Source organism: Protobothrops mucrosquamatus, unplaced genomic scaffold (genome assembly GCF_001527695.2).
Source record: "Protobothrops mucrosquamatus isolate PMUCROS unplaced genomic scaffold, P.Mucros_1.0 scaffold2208, whole genome shotgun sequence".
Classification (NCBI taxonomy): Eukaryota; Metazoa; Chordata; class Lepidosauria; order Squamata; family Viperidae; genus Protobothrops; species Protobothrops mucrosquamatus.
Genome location: NW_015388300.1, coordinates 289,195 through 311,691, shown reverse-complemented (window position 1 = coordinate 311,691; position 22,497 = coordinate 289,195). Strand labels below are relative to the sequence as shown.

Here is a 22,497-nt window from a genome sequence, read left to right as displayed (position 1 = left end):
TTGGAAGGCACCTTGGAGGTCATCTAGTCCAACCCCTTGCTCAGGATGTTCCGGTTGGGCCCCAGGAGGGGTCCCTTTGAATCCCCTCCCTCTTGCATGAAATTGGGAGATGGAGTGAGACAGAAACACTGCAGTGCGGGACGGAGCGGTTTCGAACCTTTTTCCAGTTGCCGTGTTTTATTTCCTTGAGAGGACCAAGAGGTTGCAGTGCAGGGAAGTTGCCTTTTCTGGAAGTGAGGATGGAGAAAGCGTCTCTCTGGACTTTGGGCCTCCTGCATGGCCCAGAGGGCGGAGGAGCCCTGAGGGCGGGCAGAGGCTCCCGCGCTTTCCAACGCCAGACCCAGCTGGGCTCGGAGGAAGCCTTCGCTGCCCCCTGCCCTGGGCTCAACCTAAACCCCTCTGGCTTGACTCCCAATGTAATTCAGATCCACCCCCTCCCCAATAATCTGCAGCTTGCCCCCTGGGGTCCCAGCCCTGCTTTCCTCTGGGGAAACTGCCCAGACCCACCTCCGGAGCAGCTCCACAGCCAGTGGGGTCTGCCTCCTCCCACAGGCGGCATCCGCAGGGGTTAAGGGGGCTGGCTGAATACCCTCCTTCCCAGGACCGTTTCTGTGGAGGGACAGCCTGCCTGCCTGCCGGAACAGTTTCCTGAGGCCAGAAGCAGCTGGGCTGGGAGCCAGGCCCTCGTGCGCAGAGGCCAAGCGCTGGCACCATACAAGGAGGTGGGCCGAGGACTCACAAGCTCACTTCCTGCTTCGGGGCGGGGGGTGTGTGTGTGAGTGTTTCCCAGCCTCCCCCCCTCCCAGGGCTTCTGGAAGCTCTTGGTATGGAGGGGATCCTTCAGACTGCAAGGTTGGCTTCCTCCGAAAGAGACCTGGGACTCGGCCGCTGAGTGGGGCTCTCTCTCCCTGAGGGTGAGTGTGCGCCCAGGGCCTCTTTCTCCCTCTTCCTCCCTCCCTCCCTCCCTCGGTCTTTCTCCATCAGGAGCAAAGAAGCCCCCACAAGGCTTGCAGAGAAGAGACGGGGCAGTGGGGGCCCAGCTGGGTGTGTGCCAAGGAGGAAACCAGCCTCCCAGGTGAGGCAACCTGGGAGGTTAGCAAGGGGGCAGGGGAGGGGGCAGACCTTGCCCCTTTGCAGATGGCCAGTCCTTGCTGACTGCGGAGCTGCATCTGTTGGCATTGCTATCTTGTGAGGCAACTGGATCTCGTTGTGGAGGAAATTTGTGAAGGTTTTCTCACTTTGCCCATGCTTTGCTGTCGCTCGTCAAGATTGGGCCTCAAAATAGGTTAGGGGTCCAGGGTCCTGCGAAACATTTCCACAAGCATCGCTCTTAGTTGCTGCTCTGCATTGCTCAAAAAACATTAGGGGTTTGTCTGTGGCTTCTCTTGTGTCTCTTCTTCTCCCTGTATCTGTGAATTTTTTCCCCAAACCCACGGCAAACGCCTAAATTGTTTCCAGACTTCCAGAGATGGCCCCTGTTTTGCTCTCTGGGGATGAAGCTGGGGCAGATGCCAGCGGGGAGAAGGAAAAACAGAATGACCGAAAAGGCAAAGCATGCTCCAGAATCAGATATTTGCAAACAATGGTTGAAAAACTAGGTCACTTTGCCTAGGATGAGAGTATGTGGAATAAAGTCTTTGGAAGAAAGAACATTCTGTCTGGGGACTTTCAGAGTGGATGCAAACCCACAGCATTTAGGATGGATGTTTTCTGAGTGGGGGGGACAGAGGGGGGCCCAGCCCAGCCTGGCCCTAATGTTGGAGTTTGCCATCTTTCAGCCCCTTAAGAAGCAAAGCCCTGGAAAGCTACAACAGATTTCTCTCCTTCTTGCTGAGGCTTCCAGATATTCCTGGGCTGCAGATTTGGGTCACATGGCAAAGGATTTGAGGCTCTCGTGTTGCAGCTCCTCCCCTCGCAGGAAAGCGGATGTGAAGTTCCCGAGCTGTGAAGGGATGTTTTGCATCTGGAGAGGGCAGAGACATCGATGGGTCAGTGCAGTTGAACTCAGATCCCCATCCAGCCAAGGAAATGCTGCTGCTGTTTGTGTTGCTGATCGTTGCACACTGACTTTGACGTCTTTCTTAGGTTGTTCTTAATCTTGGAAACTGTCCAGAGCCGTAGAAATTGACCTTGTCCAGAAATACAATCTGCTCCCTTGCTCTTCTCGGTGCCACAGAGTCAGGGCAGGCTGTTCAAATGATCGCCCCCTCCCCCAGAAGGGTCTGCACGGGGCGGGTTTGAAGCCCCCAGGATAGATGGCTGGGTCTCCTCAGCTTTGCCCCCTGCCCTCGAGAATGGCCCCCAGGCAGGCTCTCCCCACCCAACTGCACAGCCACTCTTGGGAGGCGAAAAGGTTAGGCAGCACTGCAGCTTTTCCTGGTGGCTGATGCGTTGTTTGCCTGTCCTGGTTTGAATTGTCGCGAAGCTGGCAAAGTATGAAATCAAAGTTGGTTCTGAGCAGAGTGATTTATACATCTGGTGAAAAGAAATCAAATAAAGAGATTAAAAATACTTAAAACATCAAGTAAAGCGGAAATACGCTTTTTGTTTGTTTGTTTTGCAGAATTGCCCAGATAGGAAGGAATTGGTCAGTTAGATTATTCTTTGAAAAATGGAGAGTCCATTTGGTTCTCTGGAAACCCCCAAATCTCTCTCCCCTCCAGCTCCCATTGGCAGTTGAAGATGACCAGAACTGGACCCCCTGGCCTTAGATTGTCAGTTGTTGTTGGTTTTTTTGGAGGGGGGGGATCTAGCTGATATTTTTCTTCCCTACAGCCTTTACCAAAAGTGGATGGATTCTCATAACTAAGCACCCCTACCTGCCACCCCCAAATAGTCTGTCCTGGACGGCTACAGCTTCCCTTTGCCTCTCCTTCGGCTAAAGGTGCTCTCCCCCCCCCCCCCGCTCTGTTTTCTTTGCCAGGGAGGGCCGGGAACTTTGAGGGATGCATGTCATTGCTCCACGGTGATTCATTAATGATAAATTAATATCTAGTTTACAAAAGCGTAATGCTGTTGAGCCGCGTTTCTCAGCCCCTCACTTCTGCTCTTAGCTTTCGGTGGGTTTGACAGCTCTGCCGGGGCTCACGCCTGCTTAAAAATTGCTTTGTTGGTCCCCAAAGTAATTTGACGAGTCTGTCAGCTATTGATTAAAAAAAAGAGAGAGAGAGAGAGAGAGAAAAGCACGCTACCTGAAATTATTCAAGAAGATTCAGGATGACTTGGGGAGTTAGAGAGAAAGTGTGTCTCTGTGTGAAGTTTGACAGGAAGCAAATATCTTTCTGAGACGCTTGGCGAAAAGGTCGATCCGGCACTGAAAGGGGGGAATGGGGCCGAGATTCTTGGCTGGGGCTCTTATGGGGGGGGAGTGGGGGGTGAGGAAGGTGGGTGCTGAATGGAGGGGATTGGAGGACCCAAGACCATCATCCTGGGGGAGGAAGAGGGGAAGTCCTGGGAAACCCAGGGCAGCTGTGAGAATGTGGGAAGGGAGAAGAAAGGGACTTCTGGTTCACCTGCTCCTTTTGCTCCCCCAATTGGCAGCGCAGGGGGGGGCAGGATTGAGGGAGACGCTCAGAAAACCCTGGCTGGGCTGTCTCCTCCTCCTCCCCCCCTTAAGAACCTTCCAAAACTTCTTTGCAACCAACAATTGTTTGCAAAGGGAGGGGTAGGAAAGGGACAGCCAGAAGCCAGTGCTTCTGAAAAGGTGTGTCTTACCTGGCCAACCGTCCTGAGACAGGGAGAGCGCAGCCCCTGCCCTCTGTGGCCAGGTTGGTCATGGCTGGCGGGCAGGCAGCTCCTCCTCCTCCTCCCCCTTGTGCCCTGGAGAGATCTTGCCCCCTGCCCCACAAGAGCCGCCCTGCGTGGGCCACTTGGCCTCAGACCGTCTGATAACAGGGAGATAAAACCCAGCAGGGTCTCCGCCTGCAGCTCCTGCTTCTCCAGAATGTTTTGTCTCCCCCATGGCTGGCTGCAGCCGGCCTTTCCTCCATTTCCCACCTCCCTTTTCTGCCCCCCCCCAGATTAGCCAGAGGGACCAGGCCAGGGGGGCAACTGAAAGGGGGCACCCACCAGCCAGGATGCATTCTGCTCCCTTTTGGCTTTCGCCCCTGCCCCACAACCGGCATTGCAGCCTCGCCCAGTTTCACTGGCAGACCGAACCTGGGGGGTTGCCAAGCCCCACCTCGCCAGGCCTGCCTTGGAGCCCCACCCAGAGCTTGCCCGGGTCAGTCTTCTCCAACGTGCCAGCCGGGCACTCAAGAGCTGAAGTCCTTTCCTGGGTGGGTGGCTGCAAGTGGTCTTTGAAGGAGCAGGTAGAGATTCAAAAATAATCTCTCTCTCTCTCTCTCTCTCCCTCTCCCTCTCTCTCTGTCTCTCTTTTCTGTCCTCCAAAACAATAATCGGGGGGTCACAGAGCTGGCAATAGCCTTGAAGGGAAATTGAGAGGCAATTATAAATATTTCTGGTTCTTCGCCTTAATGTCGGTCCTGGCTTTAAAAAGAGAGGAGGAGACCCAAATTTTCTGATTAAAAGCAGCAGAATCTCATCAGATTTTTCTGTATCTTTTCCCAGTTTTGTGACAGCTTGAAGCGCCTGTGAGCACACACACAAACACACATGCGGACACACGCAGACATGGCGTGGGCACCCAGCCACGTTCCCGGCTAGCCAGGCTGAACGCCAGCCAAGATTTTTGCTCTGCCTGGGAAATAAACAGGGAGCTGGGAATGAGTGTCGGTGGCGCTCTTCGGCTGTTCAATCTGTTTTAAAGAATTCCCTCGTTCCTGGGAAAACAGAGGTTGTGGGAAAGGAGGCTTGGTGGGTATCCCTGCCCAGGTGATCATTGCTCTGCCTCCCAGCATCCGGGAGCCTTGAGAAAGTTGACCTCAGCTGCCTTGGGGGGTGGGGTCCTTGTCCTCCATTTTTCCCACCCCTATGCATGGGCAGTGGGGCCCCTAGCAGCACAGGGGTTGCTGTATGCAAGAGGCCTCGGCTTCTGCTGGACGTGGTTAGCTGCCCTTGCCCTTGGCTGCCCACCTCTCCTGGGTCTGACAAGGGGCCGCTTCCTGGCACCAACAGGTGCCCCTGCCATCTGTTCTGGCTGGGGCACCAGAATTCCTTGTCCTGGAGACGGGGGGACACCCACGGCCTGCCTACCTGCCTGCCTCCGCCAGCACATTCCAGAGGTTGGGATGGCATCGGAGCCAGCTTGCAAAGGGTCTCTCGGTGACAGGCTGGGCCTTTTTTCTCCTTGCCAGATGTTTAAGGCAGGATTCCAGTGGCTGGGCCCTCAAATTATCCCGGGACATCCTTCAGCCTCCCCCCTGCTCTTTCTGGAGGCCTCGAGGGGCTTGGCAAGGGTGCCCCTTCCGCTCAGGCTGTGATCCTTCTGCAAGGCGGGGAAATCCGCCTCTGTGCCAAGGAGGGTCTGGGCAGGGACGGAGGGAGCCTCGCCAGAGGCTGCCAAGCACAGTTTATTTATTTATTTATTTATTTATTTATTTATTTATTATTTGAATTTATATCCCGCCCTTCTCCTTGCGGACTCAGGGCGGCTGACAATCAATTAAAAACACCACTAACAATCACAAGTTAAAATTAATTAAAATGAAATATTTAAATTGTCTAGGAAATATTTAAATTGTTAGGCTCTTCTGGGGCCAGAGGCGGGCTGGTCCGGCATACCTGCAGTCCGTAGGGGAGACCCCCTTCCCAGGGGCACCCACAGAGGGGGTGGGCGTCCAGGGGCAGCTTCAGTCTCCAGGAGAGGCAGCGAGGCTTGGATAACGGCCAAGGTTTGGGGGCTTTTTCAAAAGCCAGCGTAGCTCAACTCAGCCAATGGCCTCTGGAAAGCTGCGAGGCAGGAACGCCAGCGATAAATCCCTTTTCAGCTATCATGGCTAATAGCGGATGAGAGGCTGTTTTTTAAAGAAAGCCACCGAAGCCGGGGGCCGTGTGGATTCTGCAGCGACAAGCAGTACCTTTCGTTTCGCAGACAGATCCTTCATGCCCCTGGCTGCGGTGGGAGCAGGCGGGGCGGATCGTCCTCCCCCCCCCAGTCCCATTCAGAAGGCCTGGTCCTCTTTGGGGGTCCTGCCCCTTCCCCACCACTTGTCTTCTGAGCTCAGTTGGAGGTCTCCAACCCCCCACCACCACATCAGCCCCTTCCCTACAACCCCGCCCACTCCGTTGCCCATCATCCATTTCATGGGTGGTTTCTTTCTCCTTTGGCAGTGGGGAGCGTCCCCTTTTTTCCATCCTGTCCCCCCCGCCCCCTTCTCTGCTTTGGATGAGTGAAGTTGGCCCAGGTGTTCATTCTGTGCCACCCGCTTCCTCCCCTTTGCCCACTTTCTACAGGCATCCCTTCCGCCTCCTGCCCAGTTTGAAGCATCCAGCCACCCTGCTTTCTCTCTCACACAGACACACACACACACCCTGCCCGGCTGGGCCTCCAGGCTGCCTTAAGAGCGCATCCTGGACAACTGGGGGGGGGGGGCTGGCTTGCCAGTGTGTGGATGTTGACTTTAACAGCAGATGTCGCTCCTTTCCCCAGCTACAGAGTGGCCAATCAGCGCCAGTGGGCTGCCATTGCCAGCGTCGCTGCCGCCCAGGCAGTGCCGAGAGAGGCGAGAAGGGGGTCACAGGGAGGGGGACAGAGGCCGCTTGAGCTGTGCATTTGGGAAGAAGACGCTGCCCGTCTCCGTGGGGCAGATGTTCGGCCACCGGGCACCCCGAGAGGCCATGCGGTGGAGCTGGAGCGCGACATCCCTCCCGGTGAGGAAAGCGGGGCTGGGGAGAGGAGGGTCTTTGCACTCCGTGTGGGAAAGGAAGCCAGTGGGTGGACCTTCTTGCCTTGCTGGCCACTGTCCCTTCTCCCTCTTGGGCTGCTTCTGTGCCAGCCTGGCCTTTCCTGCTCAGCTACAGGACGGTCCCTGCCCCCTGCCCCCTGGCCGTTGCACAGGGAACCAGAGTGTGTGTTGGGGGGCTGGCCAGCCCCTGCAGCAAGGGAGCCCAGCAGGAAGAAATGGGTTAAAGGAGGGGTGGCTGGAGAATGGCAGGAGCCTTGCTGACTTCACATCCAGGGCTGGGCCCTCCGTTCCTGGAAAGTGGTCGCTGTTCTGCCCTTCTCAGTGCCCGTCGCATCACAGCCACCGCTGGTGGGGTGCAAAAGGCGGCTGTTTGGGATGCCAGCCAGGGAGCCCCTCCATCCTTGACCCTTCCCTCTTCACAACAAATGCTTGATAAATGAATTAGCACATTGCAGTTTGGCACAAATAGCCTTCTCCTCGGTTTTTGTAGCCTCAAGGTTTAAAGGAAGCATCTCCTGGAAGAGGCATTCTGTCCGGTGGGAGGCAGAAGGAAGGATGCGTCTTCGAGATGATGCATGCCAGGCTCTTGTTTTGAAACAAATATTTGCCCTCAATCTACACGCATAGAGATGTGGATAGAAACATCCATACATCTGCATGTGTTTCCTGTCTGCGTATTTGTTAGTCTAGTCCCGCTTGTGACTGTTTCTATCTCGTGTTTGAATCAATTAACGGATATGTATCGATTAAGCAATGTATTAGAATAATTCCTTCACAGGTTTCCCACATCGACCGTTCCCTATCCGCTCTCGGGAGGGGGCTGGGGGGGGAGGAACGCTTGGGGCAAGGCAGTGGTTGGGGGGCTCTTTGAGATCTTCTGATTTGCAATTCGGTCTCCGGCAAGGGAGGATCTGGTCAAGGCTTCTCTCTCGGTGGTTCAGTGGCACCCAAGTCCCCTTCCTTGAACACTCAGGATTGGAACTGGGGGCTGTCCAGGCTTGTAAAGTGTTCAGATGACCTGCCAGCCCCTGGCTGGATGTGTGTGTGTGGGGGGGGGGTTTGATCTGGGTCCTGTGGAGAAAAGCAGCCATGTTCGTCTGGGTAGCCAAAGAATCAGGAGGGCCGGTTGGATAAAAGGGCAGCTGATGCCTTTCATAGCCTGTGTTTGTCACAAAGGGCTCCTCCTGGTTTTTCAACTGGAGGGCTTTCCAATTTGTCCCCCTCCCCCCAAGGTTTCCCCCCTGCCCCCCCCTCCCCCCAGCCCAACAACAACTCTTCTTCCTCCCACAAATGTTTTGCGCACATTGTCCCCCAAAGAGCTCCCTCCCTCTGGGGGCAGAAGGAAAAGGGGGCCCTTCCTGCTTCCCATCCAAAGTCTTCCAAGGAGTCTCCAACCCGTCACCCCAGAGTCTGCTAGGGGGGCTCTAAGTGAGCCCCCACTCACCATCAAGCCCCTATCCCAAGGAAAGTGGGCTGGAAAGAAATCCCCCTCCGCACAGAGGGAGGACTCTGCTTCTCCGGAGGCGCCAGGGCCGGCCCGTGAAGTCGGACTTGTCATATCACGGCTGTTCCCCCTGCAGACCCCCGCTAGCCCAATCCAGCCCCAAAGACTCCTTTTCCTGCCAGCCCAGCTCTCCTTCCTTCCTCCCCCCCCCATCCCTCTGCCTCCCAGGGCCCCACTTCGGTCGGTCGTGGCCACCCTGCTGCTCCGCTGCTTTGCTTCCATTCCTTTGTTCGGACTTTTCCTTCGGTTTCCGCTGCAGGTGGACTCTCTGCCGCCCGAGTGCCGGTGGGCGGGTGGGCGACGCGTGCGGGTGGTTTACCCCTTGATTGAAGGAGGTAAACCCTGGCAGCTGCGGCTGTTCCCACACTGGCCAGGCAGACTGTGCTGCGGTGGGTCGAGGCGGCACCCCCGTGCCCATTTCTGTGGGCGTTTGCGTGGGACCCAAGGGGGGAAGACTTCTTGCAACCCTGGCCTGTGCTGAGGGCCCGCCGGAGATGCTGAGTGCTGGAGGCTCAGTCCCCTTTCTCCCCTCCCCCCCAGATCCCATCTAATGCCGAGGCTGAAGGAGTCGCGTTCCCACGAGTCACTGCTCAGCCCTGGTAGCGCGGCGGAGGCTCTGGACCTCAGCATGGAGGAGGAAGTGGTCATCAAGCCCGTGCACAGCAGCATCCTCGGCCAGGATTTCTGCTTCGAGGTGAGGGCCGGCTGGGGAGGGGGCCGGGAGGGAGGCAGAGTTCCTGGCATGGCCCTGGTGGGTGGAAAGCAGAGGGCTGATTTTATGATGCACTATGAAGATCAAGGAGGAAACCTCCACAGTCAGAGGCAGTCTACATGGGGGCAGAATCAAGAAAGGTGTCTGCTTTTTGACATTTGATCCAATTGGCCCAAGCTTGATGTCCGCGTCCAACTGCGGAGGGCCTGAGATGGTGGCTCTTTCTTTCTTGCCCGGAGACCCCCATGACCACCAGCTCTGCTTTCTCTCTTCTCTGGCAGGTGACAACGTCGTCTGGAAGCAAATGCTTTTCCTGCCGGTCTGCAGCAGAACGGGACAAATGGATGGAGAATCTGCGACGAGCCGTGCATCCGAACAAGGTAGCGTTGGAGAAGGTCTTTGACAAGATGTCCCTCGTTTCTTCTCCCCAGTTTTCCAACTTCCTTTCAAGAAGGGGGCTAGCGAGGATAACAGATCCGGTAGTCTAGTAAAATGTCAGTTCACTGAACCCTTTGGAAAAGGTTCATGTCTGTTAAATCTAAGAGTCCGTTAAATCCAAACATCTGTTAAATACAAATGTACACCATGGGTGTCAGTTCAGCCTGCCCATATATAATTGATGTAAATGACATTATTTGCACAAGTGTCTTGATCCAGATGGGACGTTTCTCTGATGTATCTGAAGTCTGCTCAATAGACGGTTTAATGAATATTACCCAGAAGCTGTTTTGTTAGGGACATGGATAAAGATTCTCAAGAGTGCAGATTGCTGGTCTGACCTGAGAGCCCTTTACGTATCTATGGAAGTATCTAATCCCTGGTTTACTTCTGGTTCTGCATCTCCTTCCCAGGACAACAGTCGGCGAGTGGAGAACATGCTCCAGCTGTGGATTATCGAGGCCAAAGAACTGCCCGCAAAGAAGCGATACCTGTGCGAACTCTGCCTGGACGAGGCACTCTACGCCCGCACCACTTGCAAGCTGAAAACGGACAATGTCTTCTGGGGGGAGCACTTTGAGTTCAACAACCTCCCGCCCCTGCGGAGTATCGCCGTCCACTTGTACAAGGAGACGGACAAGAAGAAGAAGAAAGACAAGACCAACTTCATTGGGCTGGTCAGCATCCCGGCCGGCTCCGTTACGGGGCGCCAGTTCGTGGAGAAGTGGTACCCGGTCGTGACGCCCAACCCCAGCAAGGGCAAGTCCGGGGGGCCCATGATCCGCATCAAGTCGCGCTACCAGAGCATGAGCGTGCTTCCCATGGAAACGTACAAGGAGTTTGCTGAGTACGTCACCAACAACTACATGGTCCTCTGCTCCGTGCTGGAGCCGCTGCTGAGCGTGAAGAACAAGGAGGAGATGGCCTCGGCCTTGGTCCACATCCTGCAGAGCACGGGAAAAGCCAAGGTAAGAGCCTCGGGCAGGGGGGCGGGGGCAGCGGCTCCACCCACGCCCACGTGGAACAAGGCACGCCCGGAAGGGAGACAGACCCTGCTCTGGGCCACCGATGCTCTGCCTCTACGAACCGTCACTTGCCCACCGTGTCACCTGAATTGTTTGGACTTTGCAGGGTTGAATTAAATGGTCATAAAACTGTTGTACCCATAAACAAGTCTGGAGGGTATGAAGGTCTTGGCAGCTTGGCCTGAGCTACTTGTCTCAGGCCCTGTTCCCCACTTCCTTACGGTGATGCTCTCTGGACTGCTGTTCCTGGGACAATCCCCCACCCCGAGGAAGGACAGGCAGCCCATCAGCCCCTGCCAGATGGGCTTCTTGGAGCGAGGGCTCCTTTCGATCTCTTGAGAGCTGCTGGGTTGTCTCTGCTCTCGGCCATCCAGATCCCTGCTGGCGGCTCCTGCCACCTGGCTGGTTCTGCCAGGGAAGAACTGGCGGCACTGGGCCTTTGGGGGAGGGGCAACCTGGAGCACGTGTGCTCTTGGGACCCCTGCCCATGGGTGGATTCTGTAGCCTTGTTTATACCTCGGAGAGCACTGCAGTTTGCTGGCCAGCTGTAAATCCCCCTGGGCCAGCGGCTGCCTTCCGCTCAGCCCCCTCCTCTCAGCGCAGGGAGGGGGATTGGGCAATATTTCTTACAAGAGCTGTTAGTCCAGCTAATTATGGCTTTAATCAATTTTATGAGCGCAGTCAAGGTCCTCCTTTCGGGAGTAATTGTGCTCTTCTGAGAGGCATGAGTGGCGGCCAGGGAATTCGCATGTGTGTCCCCCCCCCTCAATCTGGTCCCCAAGGAAGCCCCTTTGGGGTCCCTGCTGGGGCTACTTCGCCTGGGAGCCCTGAAGCTGCTGCGGCATTTGGGCCCCGGTGAATCCCCCGTCCGATTGTCCCCTTGCCAACTGCATTGTGTTTCCTGCTGTTCTTGGTGAAGATGCTACTCAGATAGACTGCCTTAGCATATGGGGGCTCCAAATGGCCTCAAGGGGAGAGCTTGACTTATTAACATACTGGAGCCAATACATGGACTAGGCAGATGGGCACTGGAGTTCCACACAGTGGCAGGGTTCCTTATCCACCCTACACCCCTCAGGAGGATCCCGGGTGTCGGATCTACCCCACTGAGCCTTGGGGGGGGGAGTCCTGCTACCCCCTGTCCTGGGGGGGCTTGGGCATCTAGGGGAGATGGCTGGCATTTGCTGAAGCAGGGAAACAGACGGCCTGGGGGGGGTGAGGGCAAGGGGGGCGAAGCTGCAGCTGCCGCCAGCCGGCCACGCACTCTGCCTGCCTGCCGCTTCTAGGGCTCATAACCCATCTTGGTCCTAATAGCTCTGCTGCTCATAAAACCTGCCGACTCTGCAAAGCTCAGAGCCCCCAAGGGGGAAAGTGTTGCTGTGAGCCCCCCCCCCCCAGTCCCTGCAGTATTACTTGGGGAGGAGCAGGTGAAGGGGAGGAGAGGCAGAGAAGGAAGGCTCCCCAGGGGGAAACGGGGCTCTTCAAAATAATCTTTCCAAGCGCTTCCAATCCGCCTTCAGCCCCAGAGGAGGGCAGCTTCCCAGCCGGGCCAAAATGGCTCAGCCGAGCTCTGCAGCTGAGACAGAAGCCGGAGGTGGCTGCCTTAAAGGGGCAGGGAGTAGCCGCAGGGCCAAATAAAACAGGAGGAGCCACGTTTGAGAATGGCATTAACACTGAAAAACCTTCTCCGAAGCAAGGCCAGGCCAGGAACGCTCAAGATGGCAGCAGAGGGCGCGAGAGAGGAGCCCAGAAAAAGGGAGGGGGCACCCAGCTTGTGGGACCCAGGTGGCTCCCCCTTGGCCCGTCCTCCTCCTCCCCTCCTGGGGTCTCCATGAGTTTCTTCTCTGCTTTTCCATTCGGGTCTCCCTCTTAGGGTGTTTCCCCTCCAATCTGCACACTGGGGGGCTGCAACAAGAGACTGGTCCTCAGTGAATATTGCTGCCCTGCAAGTCCTCCTTCACACAAGCTTGTGCAGGGACTTTGGGTGGGTGGGGGAGACAGGAAGGAAAAGTGGACCAGATGGCTTCAAAGAGTTTGGGTGTTGCTTCTCCCCCCCCCAAACACATGACAAGCCATGATGCAAAGCTCCATCCCTTCATTTGCCTTGATGCAGGTGGAGGCTGAGTGTGTGTGTGGGGCAGGGGATGGTGGTCCCAGCACATCATTCCAGCAGTGAAGTGATCCTTCTAGACCCCACCCCAGACCCACCAAGGGAGCACAACCAGGATTGTGGGCAAAACGGGCCGGGAAGGGAGAGGAATTCAAGGGCTTCAGGAAAGAAGTTAAACCAACTTGAAGCCCATTTATGTAGAGGCCCTTCAGGTGGGAGGGGGGGAGAGAGAGATGGGGATAGGCAGTGCCCCCTGTGCCAAGCCCTCCCCCTACCCATCGGGCCTGGCACCTCCCCCCCCCCATGGACCCTTTCCTTCCCAGGACTTCCTGACAGACCTCATGATGTCGGAGGTTGACCGCTGCGGGGAGAACGAGCACCTGATCTTCCGAGAAAACACACTGGCCACCAAGGCCATCGAGGAGTACCTGAAGCTGGTGGGCCAGAAGTACCTGCAGGATGCCTTAGGTAAGGCAGGCCCCTCCCCCTCCCCCAGAGGGGCTTCCCCAAGCTTTGAGGCCACAGCTGTGGAACCTGTCGGAAGGCACGAGGCTCTCGGCTGTTTTGCTGCACGGCTTCTGGCTTGTCTTCCTTGTGATCTGCTCAGTCTAGGCTGAGACAGCAAAGCTGATGTCTGGGGGGGGCAAAAGCAGGTGGGGGCAGCAGGTAACCCATGAAATGGAGCCGTGTGGTTTTGGGCTTTTGCATGGGGAACGTGTCACTGGAAGGAGCTCTGCAGCGTCTCTACACCGCTCCCCTATTCTCCTCTCCAGATTGGCAGTCATGAGGACCAGTAACTTGATTTGCCCCAGAGTGGAGGGGAGGAAACCAAGCTGGCTTCCTCCAGAAGCCCCTTAACTTTCTTTCCTTGGGCTCCCCCAGAATCTGGGGCTTCACTGGGTTCCGTTTTTCTCCTCCCCGCGCCCGCAGGCGAGTTCATCAAGGCGCTGTACGAGTCGGACGAAAACTGTGAGGTGGATCCCAGCAAGTGCTCCTCCTCAGATCTTCTGGAGCACCAGAGCAACCTGAAGATGTGCTGCGAACTGGCCTTCTGCAAGATCATCAACTCGTACTGGTGGGTGGGTGGCACTGCCTGAGAGTTTGCAGGGGGAGGGGGTGGGGAGACACAGTCGGGGGTTTGTGCCAAGGAGGCTGGAGGGCAGGCGGAGTCCCAGGGAGGGCTGCTCTGTCCATGCCCAGAGGCTGCGTGCGGCATTTCCTTTCCTGAGAGAAGAGGCATGGCCAGAGAGGGGGAGGAGAGGAAGGCCAAGCAGGCAGGAGGTGGTGAACTGAGCAGGAAGATCAGCCTGGCTGCCCTTAGGCTGTCCATGGCTTCTCCTGTGCCCAGCTACAGAGCAGTGGTGAGACGCAGGAGCGCAGGATCTCGGGAGAGCTGGCAGCCTCTGGGCCAGCCAAACTTGGCCACTTTAAGACTTGTGGACTTCAACTCCCAGAATTCCTCAGCCAGCTATGCTGTGTGGCTTAGCTTTATTTCGGGGGAGATGCCAGTGCTCTCGGTTGTCCTCCAGGTGCCCGGGGCCCTAACGCCCAGAAAGGGAAGGTGGACCCTGCATCCCCTGGGGCAGCCCTTCCTCCCACGAAGCCCCTCTGGAACCGGCCTCCCTCTCTCCGCAGCGTCTTCCCTCGGGAGCTGAAGGAGGTCTTTGCCTCGTGGCGCCAGGAGTGCAGCAGCCGCGGCCGGCCGGACATCAGCGAGCGCCTGATCAGCGCCTCCCTCTTCCTCCGCTTCCTCTGCCCAGCCATCATGTCTCCCTCCCTCTTCAACCTGCTCCAGGAGTACCCAGACGACCGCACTGCCCGGACACTGACCCTCATCGCCAAGGTCACCCAGAACCTGGCCAATTTTGCCAAGTAAGGCTCCTCTGGGTTGACCAGCTGATTTGGGGGGGTCATTGATTCCCAAGCAGCTGCCTTTGATTCTCCCCTCCTCATCATTTCCAATTGAAAGTTTGGTCTAAAAGGGAAGAACCCATCTTCCTCCCCAGCCTTCGGCACACTCACGTCTCTGCCCGTTATGAATTTTTAAAAGCTTCTGAAAGGGAGAGATCAGTTGCAGAGGGGAAAAAAACACAGATCCTAGTTGTGCTGCCAGCTAGAGCTTTACTGGAAAAGAGAAAAAAGATTTCGTGATATCGCTCCACTGGCTTTCCTGGCTAGTTCTGAGCTGCTTATCCTAAAAGAAAAGAAAGAAAAAGAAAGAAAGAGAGAGAGGGAGAGGGAGAGAAAGAGAGAAAAAGAAAGAAAAACTGTAGTGATGCAACCTCCTAAATTCAGGGCAGGGCCCCGTGTGGCACTGCCTGGCGGTGTCCACTCACTTCCTGGCTGGGATCAGCCTTTGGCTTTGACCCCTGGCACTCTTTTGCTCCCTGCCATGAATTTCCAGTCCGAGGGTCCTCTGGATGAAGGAGGAAGATGGTTGTCCCCAACGTCCTGAGTGGGGAGTCTGCAGCTCTCTCTCTCTCTCTCTCTCTCTCTCTCTCTCTCTCTCTCTCTCTCTCTCTCTCTCTCTCTCTCTCTCTCTCTCTCTCTCTCTCTCTCTCTCACACACACACACACACACACACACACACACACACACCACACAAACACCGGCCTGCCTGGCCCAGGTTCCCCTTTGATGGTGCATCTTCCCTGCTCCTTCAAGTGCCCACCTGCCTCTGGCTTGGCCAGCTTGGAGAGGGAAGCTGTCTTGCCAGGCCTGAGCAGTGTTCTGACTCTGCTCTGGGTTCACAGGTTTGGGAGCAAGGAGGAGTACATGTACTTCATGAACCAGTTTCTGGAGCACGAGTGGACCAACATGCAGCGCTTCCTCCTGGAGATCTCCAACCCCGAGACCCTCTCCAACACGGCCGGCTTCGAGGGCTACATCGACCTGGGCCGAGAGCTGGCCACGCTGCACTCCCTGCTCTGGGAGGTGGTGGCCCAGCTGGATCAGGTAATCATCGCCACCACCACCATCATCATCATCATCATAATATCAGTAAGACCGAGTAGTAGAGAAGATAAGCAGGAAAATAGTAATACTACAGCCGTACAACATGGGCAAATAGGCACTGTGAGAATTCGCTGTTCAGCAGAGGGATGGCAGGAGGGAAAAAACTGTCTCTGTGTCTAGTTGTTTTGTCATGCAGTGCCCTGGATAGAATGGAGGGAGGCGGCTTTCCACGTCCGACGTTTCCTAGGTGAAAGTGCCTTAGTAAGAGGAGCACGAGGGTCTCATGGTTTCCTCCCTTGCAGAACACGGCCACCAAACTGGGCCCCTTGTCACGCCTGCTCAGGGACGTCAACGCCGCTCTGAGCAACCCGTCCTGCGTGCAGGTCTCCGTCACGAGCGATCCTGCCACCTCCACCCCAAACGCCGGCAACGGCATCTCTGTCGGGCTGCAGAAGATGGTCATTGAGAGTGACCTGTCTGGGTAAGAGCAAGCCGAGGGGCCGAGAGGAGACAGGGCAGGCTGGTCTGCCTGTGGAAGCCGGGGAGGGTTCACAGGGGAGGCAGTCCTGGCACTGGCGAGACTCCCGTGTGCTCTGGAGACCCTGAAGTGGAAGGGGGGAGGCGGAAGGGGGGGGAGAGAAGGCTGAGTGGCTGTGGGGGGAGGCAAAGTTTGATTGCACAGGCCAAACACACACCCCCGGGACAGGGAGACACTGGCCCCGCATGGCACTTGGTGATGCCCCACTGGTGGTGGCCTCTGCACCCACATGGAGGCTCAGAGGACAGGGAATAATGGCGGGCGGGGGTCCTTGAGGGCGCAGAGCTCTCCGGGGTGGGTTCCCAGCAGCATGTTCTTCACCTGAGCATGGCGGATGTGATGCTTGCTTACCTGCTTGCTGTCCTCTGCGTAGCACGTTTCTCTCTCTGTCTCGCTGCCGTTCCTCCTTTTCTTCTTCTCCGTTGTCGTCGTCTTCTTCTTCTCTTCCTCCTCCTCCTTCCTCTTCTCCTTATGCATTTTTATTTCCCCCACAGTCTGATAGATTTCACACGGTTACCGTCTCCAACCCCTGAAAACAAGGACTTGTTTTTTGTCACAAGGTCTGTGGGGGCTCAGCCGTCGCCCGCCCGGAGCTCCAGCTACTCGGAGGCCAATGAGCCCGACGTCCAGATGGCCAATGGCAGCAAGAGCCTCTCCATGGTGGACTTGCAGGACAATCGCCTTTTGGACGGAGGGGGCGGTGGGCTGGGGGCCGCCGAAGCGCTCCCCGAGAGCCACCCCTCTGCCGGGCAGGCCTGGGGCACGCGGACTCAACAGAGTGGCCTAACGGGCACTGCCACCGTGCGCCGCTCCGCACAGACGCCCACCACCCCCAACGCCGAGAACGCCCCTGGCCGGCCCCAGCTGCTGGCCCCCCTCTCCTTCCAGAACCCCGTCTACCAGATGGCGGCGGGCTTGCCGCTCTCCCCCCGGGGACTGGCCGACTCGGGCTCCGAGGGCCACAGCTCGCTCAGCTCCCACAGCAACAGCGAAGACTTGGCAGCGGCCACCAAGCACGGGTTCAGCAACCCCACTGTCCCGGAGGACTTTGCCCGGCGTGCCGGAGAACTGGCCCGCCGGCAGCTCTCAGTCTCCGAGAAGGGCGGGCAACCCACGATGCCCCGGCAGAACAGCGGTGGCCCCCAGCGGCGGATAGACCAGCCCCCACCCCCACCCCCTCCCCCGCCTATCACTCGGGGCAGGACCCCTCCCTCCTTGCTGAGCACCCTGCAGTACCCCCGGCCGGCCAGTGGGGGCCTGCTTTCCTCCTCACCCGACTGGCCGGGCAGCGGTGCCCGCCTGCGCCAGCAGTCCTCCTCCTCCAAGGGAGACAGCCCTGAAATGAAACAGCGCACCATGCACAAGCAGGTGAGTGGGGCAGGAGGCGAGCCAGGCAATGAGTCCCACACAGCCCCTCTGAGGGGCACTTGCTTCTCCAAGGGGGGTCCCCCGTCTCCTGGGTCTCTGCTGCCCATGTTGACCTCACTGGCCTTCTCGCTCTGCCCGGCGCTCATCCGGCACAGAGGATGCCCATTTGGGAGCTCCATCTGCTGCTTCTGCCCACTCAGGAGGAGCCACATCTGTCACCAGTCTTGAGACCCCAGTGGGGGGACCTGAGCTGCTGCCCTCCCCCAGCACCTCAGTTAATGCCATAAATCTTAGAGCTGCTTGTTCAGCCTCGTCTGTGAAAGTCAATTAAGGGCTGGGCTGCCCCTTGCAAGCAGGGCTCGGCTTTTCTGCCCCATAGTGGCTGCCCTGTGGCCTGGGGGTCTTCTCCAGACCGACGTCCCACTCCCACTTCTACCCCTTGGTGGGAAGGCTTGCAATCTGCATGTCTTATTGGGGCCCTTAGCTTCACCTCCAAGAAAGCCGCCCACCTGTGGCTGATCCCCCCCTCACATATTAAAAAGACTCCCCAACAGAACAACTGGGGGGGGTCTCTGCTGTAGCTAAAGCAAAGCCTTCGGGTGCAGCTGAAGCTCTAGTGAGGTGCCCACCTCCCTAGCCGGAACCCTGGGGACGCTGGGGCCCCTGTCGACCCTCCGTGTCCACTTCAGCTCCGCCTTACTCCCTCCTTTTGCCACGTGGCCCCTCCCTTGCAGGCCCCTTCTCCGGTGAACCCCAATGCGCTGGACCGCACGGCCGCCTGGCTCTTGAACATGAATGTGCAATTTTTGGAAGAGGAGAACGCCGAGCCGGAATGCAAGCTCAGGAGTAAAGATGAGCTCAGCCAGGAGGAAAAGGTAACGGGGGGGGGACTGTTTTTGGCTTTGGAGCTCCTGGCCCCCGGAGGAGGAGGGAGAAGCGCTCGGTCGGAAGGCCCTGAACTTGGGGGGGGGAGAATGCAGCGGTTGGACTTCCTCCACCCCCTCCCACTTCCTTCGCCCCTTCTGCCCTTCCCTCTCGCCCGCCCTGCTCACCCCATTCTCCCAGGAGTGCCACACCCAGCCTGGGCATGGCATTGAAAGTCCAATAAAGGAGAATCTTTGTCGTTCAGGGTTGGAATGAGGGCTCCTTGGTGCTCTGTGAGCTGGGTGGTTTTCTTCCAGACGTTTCTTTACCCAACTAGGTAGCATCATCAGTGCTAGGAGGGAGTGGGGGTGTGTGTCTTGCATTCCCTTCTACCACTGATGGTATGCTAGACCCCTCCCTGCTTTCAGAGAGAGCGTGGGTGGGGGCCACAGAGATGCTGCTGGGCTGGTCCAGCCCCGCCATTCACCCCCTCCCCCTCCGGCCCCCTCCCCAGTATCAGCAAGACGTGGCAGTGCTGCAGGACAAGCTGCGCCAATCTTCCAAGAAGCTGGAGGAGTACGAGGTGCGTTTCCGGTGCCAGGAGGAGGGCACGCAGAAGCTGGCGCTGGAGTACCAAGCCCGGCTGGAGGAGAGCGAGGAACGGCTGCGGAGGCAGCAGGAAGACAAGGAAATACAGATGAAGGGGATCATCAGCAGGTAAGGATGGGGGGGAGGGACATCCTTGCTCTGCCCCCCCCCCCAAGTTAGTCTCCGGGGATTCCTCCAGCGGGCACCATTCCGACTGGCATAGCCCATGCTGGCATTTAGACATGGGTGCGCAGACAGAGTTCCTTTACCGAAGGGAGGCTGTCCAAAAATGGAGGGCCGGAGGGGGGGGAAGGGGAGAAAGGCTGCACCGTTGAGAGGAGACCCCCTTTCCCACCCCCAGGCTGATGTCGGTGGAGGAGGAGCTGAAGAAGGACCACTCGGAAATGCAGGCGGCTGTGGATTCGAAGCAGAAGATCATCGACGCCCAGGTGGGACCCCTCCCTCTCCTGAGCTGCATTTGGGGGAGGGACAGGGGGGGTAGAATGGGGTAGGTGTTAGGTGCATGGAACCAAGAAAGCACAAGGAGTAGTTTATTGCTGATAGACAAGAATCTTGCCATAGTAAAGCACAAATCTGCATTACTATTAAATGAGAACGATTAGGGAGGGGAGGGGCCGCCCGCCCTGGCTCTCTTCCTGCCCACCAAGGATTCCAGGCTGAGCTGCCTCTTGGCACCTTGGGAAAGGCACACACACACACAGACACACACACACAACTCTCTGCCACCTTCCAGCACAGGGGTCCCTCTCCCCCACCAGGAAGAAGGCCCCACTAAGAAGCCGCCTGGCGTCTTATTTCACCCCGTCAGGTGGAGCCTTGCCAGCCCAGCCCCCCCCCCTGGCACCCAGGCAGAGTGAGGCTGCTGGGAGGGGTGGGTTACCTGAGCAGCTCCAGGGATTTGCCCAGCTCCTCGCATCTCGGAGGCGGCCCTTCTCCGCAGACCCCCAGCCCCATTAGAGGCAATCAGAGACGCTGCTGGCCTCAGCAAGAGCCCCCCCCCCCCCGGCTCATCCGCTCATTAGTCCACCGGCTCCATCGATTCAGGGCCGGGAAGCAGAGACAGCCAGGAGATCCTCATCAGCCGCCCGAGGCGAGGCTGGAGGACAAGCACCTTCCTGGGGGAGCCCCCCTCTCAGAATAATGTCATGCAGGGGGGGGGAGGCGGAAAGAAGAAGCTGCTTTACTGCAGATCAATAACCCAGGCGCCTTCATGGAAGACAAAAATGTCTGGGGCTGAAAAGCCTGGACAAGAGCAAGAAAATTGCCCCAAATTCAAACTCTCCTCCTAGCCTTTCTCTGCCTTGGAGACTTTGAGCCATGGGGACTCCCGCTATTCCACAGCCAGCATGGCTGGACTTCAACTCCCAGAACTCCCTAGCTGGCATGCTGGAATTCTGGGAGTTGAAGCCCACCCTTCGTGCAGCCCCCAAGGATGGGAGAAGCTGGGAGGTTGCTTCAGCTGGGAAAATCTGGCCGAAGGAGGAACGGGGCAGGCAGGGCGGGGCTCCCTTCGCACTGACCGTCCGTGTCCCCTTTGGCCACCCAGGAGAAACGCATCGCCTCCTTGGACGCGGCCAACGCCCGGCTCATGAGCGCCCTCACGCAGCTGAAAGAGAGGTACAGCACGCAAACCCGCAACGGGATTTCCCCCACCAACCCGACTAAATTGCAGATCACCGAGAGCGGTGAATTCCGGAACAGCAGCAGCTGTTGACCCCGGGACCGGCTGCTGCGGGTGTGCGAGCGAGCGAGAGGAGAGCCCGGCCAAGCCCAGCAGCCAGGGAGGGTGAGCTACCTGGCACGGGCCGGGCCCTCCCCCGGCCCACCTCCTCCAGCGGGCAAAGCCGAGTGGACCCCAAGCCCTCCTCGCCAGCGGCCCCCGGCCAGGGACGGAGCTGAGAGCGCAGACGCCTCTGACTGAGCAGGAGCTGAGCAGATGTCCAAAGAAGAAGCTTCAGCAGCCGAGCCGGGTCACTTCCAGGGATGCTGAGAGACTTCTGACCACCCGGCACCCACGTTCTCCCACAGCTGTCGTACCTCCTGGCACTGCCAGCACCCTGGAATTTGCTAGGTGCCACCTCCCACTGAGTGCCCGCTCGGTGCCTGGGGCCTCCTCCTCCTCCTCCTCCTCCTCCTCCTCCTCCTCCTCCTTCGTGGCACCTCCTGCCAGCCCCAGCAGACCTCGTCAGGGCACGGAATTGGGGCAGCTCAGGGGCTCCATCATTGGCCAAGGGAGTCTCTGCAGAGGTGTTAGATGCATCTCTGTGTGAGTCCCTGAAGAATGGGCGCTAGTCAGAAAACCTCAACCCCAGGCGGGAAGTTCAAACTCAGTTTAAAGATGTTCCTCCCTCAGTGAAGTTTGCAGAGTTAATTTGGGGGTCAACCCTTATCAGCACGGATCCCCTCTTCCGGCGCTTAGGCCCCCGACCATTTCCGCCCCCTCCCCCCAGGGCTGGAGAAAAGGCCAAAAATGAAGGGGGGAGGGCAGAAGGTGGCATCGGTCTGGTGCATCCGGCTGCGAGGCCAATGATCTCCTTCCCTCTAGGGACGGGTTTTGCATGCCGTATTCTGCAAGCCCAGCCCAGGAGTTCAGCGGCAGAAGCCCCGTTTTGGCAGCTGGTCCTCTTTAGGAAGGGCAGACCCAAAACGTGTGAAAAGGAGGTGAAAGCTGCAGAAGCCCCCCCCCTTGCCCAGCCCTTTCCCAAACAGCAAAAGTGAGAACCCACCTGGGGCAGCTTCGGAGTCCTGACGTCCCAGGGGAGAAGGGCCGAAAGGCTGTTTTGTTGTGCCAAACAGTAATAATGAAAAAAGAAGTTTCCTGCTACTAAATCAAACTCTTCAGCCCAAGAAACAAACCCTCACCAGGGCACAGTGCAATAATGTGTTGGGGATGCCAAGGCAGCCACATCTCTGCCCGTCTCTCAAAAGGAGGACAACAACCTCTTTGCCAGCCTTTTCCAACCTGGCCCTTTGGGGGGGGCAGTGTTAGGGAATGGCTCCCCCCTCGATCTGCTAGGACCAAGGGAGCTGTCATCCCACAGATAGGGAGGAAACCCCCCCCCCCACTTTACAGAAAGCTGCTCGCAAGTGGGATTTCTGCTTGGCGGGGCCTCTCGCGTCCCAAGTGGGATCCAACTGGCCGGGGAGGGGCATTACGGACGCCCAGCGGCCGGCCAGCCTGCTTAGCAGCCCCGTTTCTCCAGCAACGTGCATGGCAGGTCCCTGCATGATGGCTGCCAGAGAAGCACCAGAGGAGGAAAAATGTCAGCCTCCCTCGCGTACGAAGAGCGGTAACTCCCTTTCTTTTTTCTTCCACAGTCTGCGTTAGGAATAAAACAGCCCAAAGCCCAAAGCAGACCTTTCTGGAGTCTCTCCTCTTTTCAGGGGGTGTGGGTGCTGCGTGGGAAGCTTGCCACCTCGAAGAGGCCGCACAAAAGAGAGTAACCGAGCGAGGACGCAGCCTCTGAAAAGTGCCGCCCCCTCCCCTAATCTGAACCGCTGGGCAGCCCTAGCCGGGCCGGTGGGTCCGTGGCGTGTCTTGGCAGTGCGGTGCGTTGTGAGACGGGG

At 57.8% G+C, this 22,497-nt stretch overlaps 1 protein-coding gene across 1 annotated transcript; it reads left to right on the top strand.

The window, feature by feature from the left end:
* The first annotated feature begins 8,850 nt into the window (after nucleotides 1-8,850).
* Nucleotides 8,851-20,644, top strand: DAB2IP (DAB2 interacting protein). Its single transcript, XM_015824356.1, has 13 exons — nucleotides 8,851-9,004; nucleotides 9,304-9,402; nucleotides 9,874-10,428; nucleotides 12,919-13,063; nucleotides 13,526-13,670; nucleotides 14,231-14,467; nucleotides 15,350-15,551; nucleotides 15,854-16,032; nucleotides 16,584-17,457; nucleotides 18,192-18,332; nucleotides 18,842-19,038; nucleotides 19,271-19,358; nucleotides 20,477-20,644. Exons 1-13 carry the CDS (start codon nucleotides 8,861-8,863, stop codon nucleotides 20,642-20,644), a joined length of 3,174 nt encoding a protein of 1,057 aa, XP_015679842.1. The 5' UTR covers nucleotides 8,851-8,860.
* The last annotated feature ends 1,853 nt before the right edge of the window (nucleotides 20,645-22,497 follow it).